Below are 7,845 nucleotides of genomic sequence, written 5' to 3' on the forward strand. Positions count from 1 at the left end.
CACGCTCAACTAGAAGAAGAGAGTACGTCACTTCCGCCTCGACACTTTTCACGCACGTTTCAAAAGACAACAAATATAAGTACAAGCACCGTTAAAAAAAAAAAAATGTTTACTCGCAAAGCCGCGACGCTTAAAAGTCACGCGCTGGTCTTGAGCCTCGTGCTCGGGCCTCTGTGGACCTCCTGTAAGGCGGAAGTAAGACCAGCGAAATTTTTGTCGCTTTGTTTTGTTTTATGTGTATGTTGTTTGTTTTACCTGTTTGTGTACACTTGGTTTTTGTACCTGTCTGTTTTTATTTTATTTTTTTAAAACCTTTATCTGTTTGCGTTTGTTTTGACACAATAGAACTGAGTGTAAGTTTACTCGTTTGTTTGTTTGCAGCTACAGAAAGACGGAGCCAAACAGATCTCTGGTCGGTATTATTATTATTATTATTATTTTTATTATTATTATTATTATTATTATTATTATTACTATTACTATTAAATGCGAATTTTACTTGAAAAGTATGAGTTGCAAAAGTCCTGCGGCACCTCCAAGGTCCAACAAAACCGTATTCACGCGGGATGTCTAGCAAATCTCGCGAGATTTGAGCCCCAGTCAGCTTTTTCTTACGTCAACACCTCTGTTAGGAGTTTTGATTTATTTTACTTATTGGTGAACTTTGTTTTTGTTGTTGTTGTTGTTGTTGTGTTTGGCTGTCCACTTCCTGTTTGCGAATGTTGATTTCACGTCAGTGTTCGTCACTCATTTCTATATATGACTGGATAGACGATAGGCCAAGAATTTTGAGGTGGCGAGGCCGCCATATTGCTCCTCCCAAGAAACGTTTCACGGCAGACGATCCTATAACATTTACAGTATCCAAATAGGAGGACATTTGAGACCGTACTTGGTAGAAACAACTCAACATGATTTATAAAGCACTTCAAAACTAATTCACTGCACGTGTGTTTTTCTGTCGCACTTCCCGAGGTCTGGCGGGCGAAGGGGGCGGGGCTTTCTTTGCCCTGAGAAGTTGCCACCAGCGTCTGGGCGGCGACGGCGGCGACTTCTTTTCTCCCGACTACGTTTGCGCCAACCCGCCCCTGTGGTGCAACTGGACCATCCGGGCGCCCGCCGGCAAGCGGGTGCACCTGCACCTCCAAGATCTGACCCCCGACGAAGACTGCCACCTGAAGCAGGACCAGATCCACGTGGACGATTCCGCGTCTCAGCGGGTTCTGCGGGGCTGCTGGCGCGACGCCACCTACGCGTCCCGCTCCGACACGCTGCGCGTGGTCCTGCTGATCGGCGGCTGGCCCGCTCAGCAGTACCGAGGGTTCTACGCACGCTACCGCACCTTCGGCCCCCCCGTGGCATTCCCTCCGCCAGATGGCGTTTCGGGGCCGGGCGGCGGCCAGGACCTTCAGGACTGGGATGAGTTTGGACCGATGATGGCCGAAGGGGATCGCAAGGGGAGTCCCACAGCGGCCACTGACGTGTTTCCTGTGTTGGATTATTCGGGGAAAGCTGCCGACTCGTCTGTGGAGCCGGATGCGCCTGCTCAGGTGAGATCAGCGCGACTGAGGTGGGGGTCTTCACTGCTTCTTGACTTGCTACTATCTGGTTTGTGACTTGACTTTTGTCCTGGTTTTTGACTGGGTCTATGGTTCTACACCAGGTTTGTGACAGTTCCTTACACTGGATGCAGTTTTTGACTGATCCATTCCTCGCCATGGTCAGTGCGGTTTTGTGACATGGTTTTCTACAGCTGGACTGAGACATGGACGAGAGCTAAACAAGTCACTTTTTGGTAAATCATTTTGAGAGTTGTGATGGCACTTCCTATCCCGCCCTTTAACTCTGGTCTAGGTCCCGCCCCCTGACTTCTGGTCTAAGTCCCGCCCCCTGGACTGCCGGTCTAGGTTAGGTCCCGCCCCCTCGACTGGCGGTGTAAGTCCCACCCCCTATACCCATATTTGGGCTTCCTATGACATCATACTGGATGTAAGTTTTGACTGGTCTGGAGTCTGGCCCAGATGAAGATCTTAAGGTTTGAGAAATCCTTCTGTTTGTACCAGATTTGACTTGTTGACCTGTCTCTCTTTGGGCTTACTTGAGTCGTGTCTTGGTACTTGGTTCTTGACTTGGTACTTGGTTTTTTCCTTCTCCTAGACATGGTTCTGGACCTGATTTTTAACTTGGCTCCTGATGTGATTTGTGACTGGTCCTAGTTATGGTTCTGGATGTGATGACTTGACTTGACTTGACTTGACTTTGTTTTGGCTGGTACAAGACATTTTGTTGTTGACCTGTTTGATTTGGTTGATTTGTGAACTTGACTTTGGGTTTGTTTTCAAAGTGAAGAACAACTCGTTCTTGACTTGGATTTTAACTTCTTTTTTTTTCTTGCCCTTGTCCTTGATTGGTTGGTTGTCTCTGGACCGACTTAGGTAAGCTCGCTGCTGTTGTGCAAAAACTGCTCAAGTCACGTCATGTTGATGTTTCTGCTCAGCCTCCCGACTCACACGACTTGAAGACGCGTTTGGCGACCTTCACGCCATCATTGGAGTCGCCGCACGGGACCTCGCGGGCGGAAAGAGGCGCCCCCCGGATGCTCTCGGACGCGTCCGACCCCACCGAACCGGCGCACGAGCATCTGGATCGACTCCCCGCCGGCTCCCTTCACATCCCGGCCGCCAAGCGCAGGGACGCCGACCAGAAGGGTCCCAGTCCGCCGGAAGATGAACGCCACCGTCCGACGGAAGAAGCGGCGCAAAACAAGATGGAGGTCACGGCGACATCTTCGTCCTCTGAACATCGTCTTCCGCACCCCAACGTGGTGGAACCGCTTTCGGATCACCGAGGGAAGCGTGAGTGCAGTTTGATGACATCTTCAAGCTTACGCGGCAATATGCCACCGGAACGGCACTTCCCTCTGCCGGCGGCCATTTTGAGCTCACAGATGGACACGACTACTTTTTTGTTTGATGAATCTGAAGTCTGTTCATATATATATATATATATATATATATATATATATATATATATATATATATATATATATATATATATATATATATATATATCTCAACTCATAATTTATTTTTGTTCATAATTATGCCAAATTTGTAATTGTGGAGCGTAATAATTGTAATTTAATAATTAGTTTTTGTAAGCATGTCTCTTACAAAATTCATTTTCACGATTGAGCAAATTTTTAACGATTCGATTTTTTTATTTTGTTATTTTATTGCTTTTTTTATTTTGTTTATTTATTATTTTTTTTGCCCAGCGCTACTTGTAATTGACGTGTACATCAAGCGCGACGCGTGTTATTAATGCACATACATGTCACCCGCAGTCTGGAACGCTTCTCAAGTTCTACACGAGCCCGGTGGTGAGTGCACATTTGGATCGGAAGCAGTTCCCAAAGTTGTCTGCTTGACTTTTTGTCCCCGTCGCGCTCTGCTCGTTTGAGCAGATCATCTGTTGGAAGTGTCGGTGGAGGTCCAGCTCAGTCGGGAGCGCAACCGGAACCAGCAGGAGCATCTGGACGAGTCGCTGATCAAGTCTGTCAAGGCTCTGGTACGACCGCCGGTAGTTTTTTTTTTTGGGGGGGGGGGTTTGGTTCTTGGCCGTGTTGACGGAAGTGCGCCGTCTTCTTCAGGTCCTCCAACATCTGGACGGGCTTCACATGCCGCTCGGCTTGACCTTGAAAAGGATTAAAAGGTATGTTACGCTTGCTGTTTGACTGTTTTAATGGTTGGACATGGAGGAGCTTCCACGAGCTAGCTTAAATCAAGCCACCGCTACCAAAGTCGAAAACAGCCGGAGGACTTGTACTCGCGTTTGTGTAATGCTTCTCGCAGTCTTAGTCGTATAACCGCATGCCGTACCTGGTAACGTTTTCACCGTGCTAATTCTTAAGCTAATGTTGAGTTAGCATGTTAAGTTAATGCTAAGCTAATGTTAAGCTAATGCTAAGTTAGCATGCCAAAATAATGTTAAGTTAGCATGCTTAGCTAAAGTTAGCATGTTAATGGTAATTCTTAAGCTAATGTTGAGTTAGCATGTTAAGCTAATGCTAAGCTAATGTTAAGTTAGGCTGTTAAGCTAATATTAAGTTAGCATGCTAAGATAATGTTAATGCTAAGCTATTCCTAAGCTAATGTTAAGTTGGCGTGCTAAGATAATGTTATGTTAGCATGCTAAGCTATTGCTAATGGTAAGTTAATGTTAATGCTAAGTTAGCATGTTAGGTTAGCATGCTTCGATTATGTATTTTTTTTTTCTATAATTGAAACCAATACTGCGGTGGATTTTTAAAACGACCAACCAAGATTCACTTTCTGTGCTTCAAGAAAGTGGGTGTGGCTTGCCAGCCAACTAGACTTTTCTTTAATGCGTTTGGCCACATTAAAAAAAGAAACCTCAAATGTTTTAATGACAGTTTTTGCATTCAAGATGATATATATATATTTTTTTTTTTGTAAACATATCAATGCTTTCTAAATTTGCTAGTGGTCCTGGATATTGCATATTTTGTTATCGATCCGATGTCCTCACATGTGGGAAAGGAGAGCCACAACTGCGATGCGTTTGAAGTGTTTATTGAACAGGGCAAACAGTCGAGCATCCAAAAACGGGATGAAAACGCTTACAACTGGCACCGACACGCAGACCAGTTGGACGCCAGCTCCTAACCGCTTCCATTAGGCCACGCCTCTTAAAGGCTACAGTATGTTTGTGTTACAAAACCAGTTAATGCCGTTCCGTTCTCTTGCTTTTAGCATCAGTGTTATTAAAACGTGGATGCAAAGAATGTGGAGTAGGTTGCAAATGTGTGGTTGTCATGGTGATGATGATGATGTCGTCCAGGCTGCGTGCGGGAGAACTGTACATCATGTGGCTGAACATGGGTCGCGGTCGCGCCTTCGCCGGCATCCACCAGGACCTCCACAAGATGCTCGGCAGCACCGTCGGCCGAGTCGGGAATTCGCATCGCGGCGTCGTCGCTTCCGTCTCCGTTGGAGGTAAAAAAAAAAAAAAAAATGCACTCAAGTCCAAATCATGGTTGTAATAGTTTATGAAAACGCATGAGAACTAAAATTGGGGATTTTTATATTTTCTTTTTTTAATGGACATAAAACATTTATAGGTTTTATTCATTTAAAAATGCTCAATAAAAATAATTTAATATTTATCAAACTAACCCCAGTAGAATCTCAATTTAATAGACAGAGCACAAATATATATATATAAAAAAGAAGCCTATTCCACTTCATTAAACATCTCATAAATAACCCAAATTTAATAAAACAAGTGATTAATTAAGTTAGTCAATAAAAAAAATAATTTAATAGAAAAAAATCATTAAAAATGAAATTAATTGTGTAATTAATAATCTCCATTTAAATCTCAAATTTGAGACCAGTGGTGGCATTAATCTGGGGAGGTTTGGCCCGTCAAATAGTAATATTTTAAAAGGGGGCGTGGCTGCCTCGCTCAGGAACTACTTACCAGGGTTATTGTAGTTTTTGGAAGTTTTCATTTTAGTTTTGTTCGTTTTGAGTTTTAATTGGTTTTCAGGGTGGTTTTGTTAGCCTTTATTAGTTTTATTTTTTTTAATATGCTTAGTTTGAGTTAGTTTCAGTATTAGTTTTAGTTTTTTAAAAATGCATTGTGTGCAATATTGAAAAACCAGCATGGGAGCGACGTCATCTTTTGGTGCTTTTCTATTGGCTGCTGCTTGATGATGTCACTTGTGTGTGACACACTTTCAAAGGTCCTTATTCCGGTTAATATCAAAATTAATCAACTTCAAATCACATTTCTAAACAAACGCTCATGCATTCAATTCATTACCAAAGACGGAAATGGGGGACATTTTTGCTACAATTTTAGTTTTGTAAACTTGGAATGTAGTTTCAGTTTTTCGTATTTATTTTATTTTGTTAATGAAATTTTTTTAGTTTTAGTGAAGTAAAATAATCTTGCTACTTACTGAGTCAATCTTGACAAAACAGCTGAAAAGGGAAAACAACTTTTTTTTTTTTTTTTTCTTTCTTTCGTCCCCCGTCCAAATGTCGTGAAAAGACGTGAACGAATGCGGGACGCAGCTGTCGCTGTGCGACGTCAACGCCGACTGCCTGGACCAGTTTGGCTCGTACGCGTGCCGCTGCAAAGACGGCTTCCGGGACGAGTCGCACTTGGGGCCCGCCGGGACCGTGTGTGTGGAGCGCAAGCCTGCAGGTCGCCGTGACAACCGCCATCGACGTCTCCTCCCCCTCTTCTTTCTTCTTCGCCGACTTCGGCCAATCGTCCTCTTCCGTCTGTCCACTGCGGCTCTCTGCAAAGTCTTTTCTTCTACCAACTTAGTCTTTGTCTAGGTTTGTTCTCTACTAGTCTTGTCTTCTGGCTTTGTCCTCTTCTAGGGATACACTCTACTACTAGTTGTCCTCCACTAGTTTTGTCCTCTACTAGCTGTGTCCTAGCGTGCTCCGTTTTGTCATGGTTTTGTGCTAGCGTCTTCTCCTTGCCATGTCATCTCATAGTTTTTTTATTCCTCTACTAGCTGTCCTCTCGTGATCGCTACTACTCTCGTCTGTTTCATCTTGTCTTGCTACCATTTTGTCATTCACTAGTTTTGACCTATTTTTGTCCTCTAACTTGTGTTTGTCTGCATGGCAGTTTGCGTCCGCAGCCCGTCGGGCGAGACCAAAGGCGTGTACGTGCTGTTCTTCCTGCTCAGCTCGCTGCTGCTGATGTCGCTGGCGGTGGCGGCGTGCGCGCTCTATGGCCGCCGCCGCCGCCGGGGGACCTTCCTGCCCAAAGGTCAGCCGCCGTCCCGCTCGGACGGCGGCTTTCCCGCCGCCGACGACGGCGACGCCGCCTACGCCGCCGCCGCCTCCTCGGACCTGCCGCCGCCTCCGCCGCCGGCCAGGGCGCCGCGGGACGCTTGGCGCAAGGTTGGCGCCGCCGCCGCCGCCGCTCATGTTACCTTGACTTTGATCCGTTTAGTTTTCAGGGTGGTTCTGTTCATTTTTATTCATTTTAGTTATTTCATAAATACTTTTTTAGTTTTAGACTTAAAAAATTGTGTATTACTTGTGCGCATTATTGGGGGGGGGAAAAAAAAGGCAGCATGGGAGTGACGTCATCTTAAGGTTCCATTTTGGTCTTCCCTGTGACGTATTGAAGGAGCGATGCGCGGCCGTGGATCTCCCGCTGCTCCGCTTCAGCCCGCTGACGCCATCCGACGTCTACGCGGACTCACCGGAAGCTGGCAAGAAGTGATGAGCACCAAAAAAAAAAACATTTCTTTTGGTTGCATTTTTTATTTCCAATTCGACTCTTTGTGACCTTCGACTCAAAATAAAAAGAACAAAAGCCCCACCAACATTCTTGATTTGTTTTTCCTGGTTTGACTATTTTAACGTGTGGGCACATCACATCCAACACCAGCTCTGGCAAAAGGGCCCTCGTGTCAAAAAAAACAAAAATACGATATTGATATATTCAAATTCTGCCCTGAATTCCCTTTAAAATGACATATAATACATGTCGGGGTGTCATTGTGACTCTTTTTGAGAGGACCGTTTTTTTTTTTCACCTTCAAGTTTAATATTTCATGGCTCATTTTAATGTTCTTGACATCCCGTTTAAAAGAGCGTAAGTGCAAATGTGTGGTGATATTTGCGACATATGCAGGCAGACGGTTCATGTTTGACGCAGCGAAGAAGCGGCGCGTCCGGCGTAGTATGAAATAGAACATCGAACAGGCGATCGAAACATTACATTAGTATTTACAAGACATTATTAGTACATTAATCTACATTACATACAAGGCCCTGGCGCATG

At 44.8% G+C, this 7,845-nt stretch overlaps 1 protein-coding gene across 3 annotated transcripts; it reads left to right on the forward strand.

Annotated features, from left to right (window-relative positions):
- The first annotated feature begins 15 nt into the window (after window positions 1–15).
- On the forward strand, window positions 16–7,374 carry LOC144021154 (uncharacterized). Of its 3 annotated transcripts, none has more exons than XM_077525214.1 (12): window positions 16–195; window positions 382–412; window positions 976–1,550; window positions 2,498–2,855; window positions 3,347–3,382; window positions 3,467–3,570; window positions 3,653–3,714; window positions 4,864–5,018; window positions 6,082–6,237; window positions 6,676–6,751; window positions 6,790–6,953; window positions 7,186–7,374. In XM_077525214.1, the coding sequence occupies exons 1-12, from the start codon at window positions 106–108 to the stop codon at window positions 7,344–7,346; spliced, it is 1,968 nt and encodes a 655-aa protein (XP_077381340.1). In that variant the 5' UTR covers window positions 16–105; the 3' UTR covers window positions 7,347–7,374. The 3 variants fall into 3 exon arrangements, with proteins under 3 accessions (XP_077381340.1, XP_077381341.1, XP_077381342.1); XM_077525215.1 differs by having other exon boundaries at window positions 6,793–6,953; XM_077525216.1 differs by having other exon boundaries at window positions 6,676–6,953.
- The last annotated feature ends 471 nt before the right edge of the window (window positions 7,375–7,845 follow it).

This window comes from Festucalex cinctus, chromosome 6 (assembly GCF_051991245.1).
Source record: "Festucalex cinctus isolate MCC-2025b chromosome 6, RoL_Fcin_1.0, whole genome shotgun sequence".
NCBI lineage: Eukaryota > Metazoa > Chordata > Actinopteri > Syngnathiformes > Syngnathidae > Festucalex > Festucalex cinctus.

What these genes read in the sequence shown, in the direction of transcription:
- LOC144021154 (XM_077525214.1), top strand. Translation starts at nt 106, where the DNA reads ATGTTTACTCGCAAAGCCGCGACGCTTAAAAGTCACGCGCTGGTCTTG. An exon ending in CGCTTCCGTCTCCGTTGGAG is followed by an intron (nt 5,019 to 6,081) that starts GTAAAAAAAAAA and finishes TGTCGTGAAAAG; the next exon opens with ACGTGAACGAATGCGGGACG. An exon ending in CTCAGCTCGCTGCTGCTGAT is followed by an intron (nt 6,752 to 6,789) that starts GTCGCTGGCGGT and finishes TCTATGGCCGCC; the next exon opens with GCCGCCGCCGGGGGACCTTC.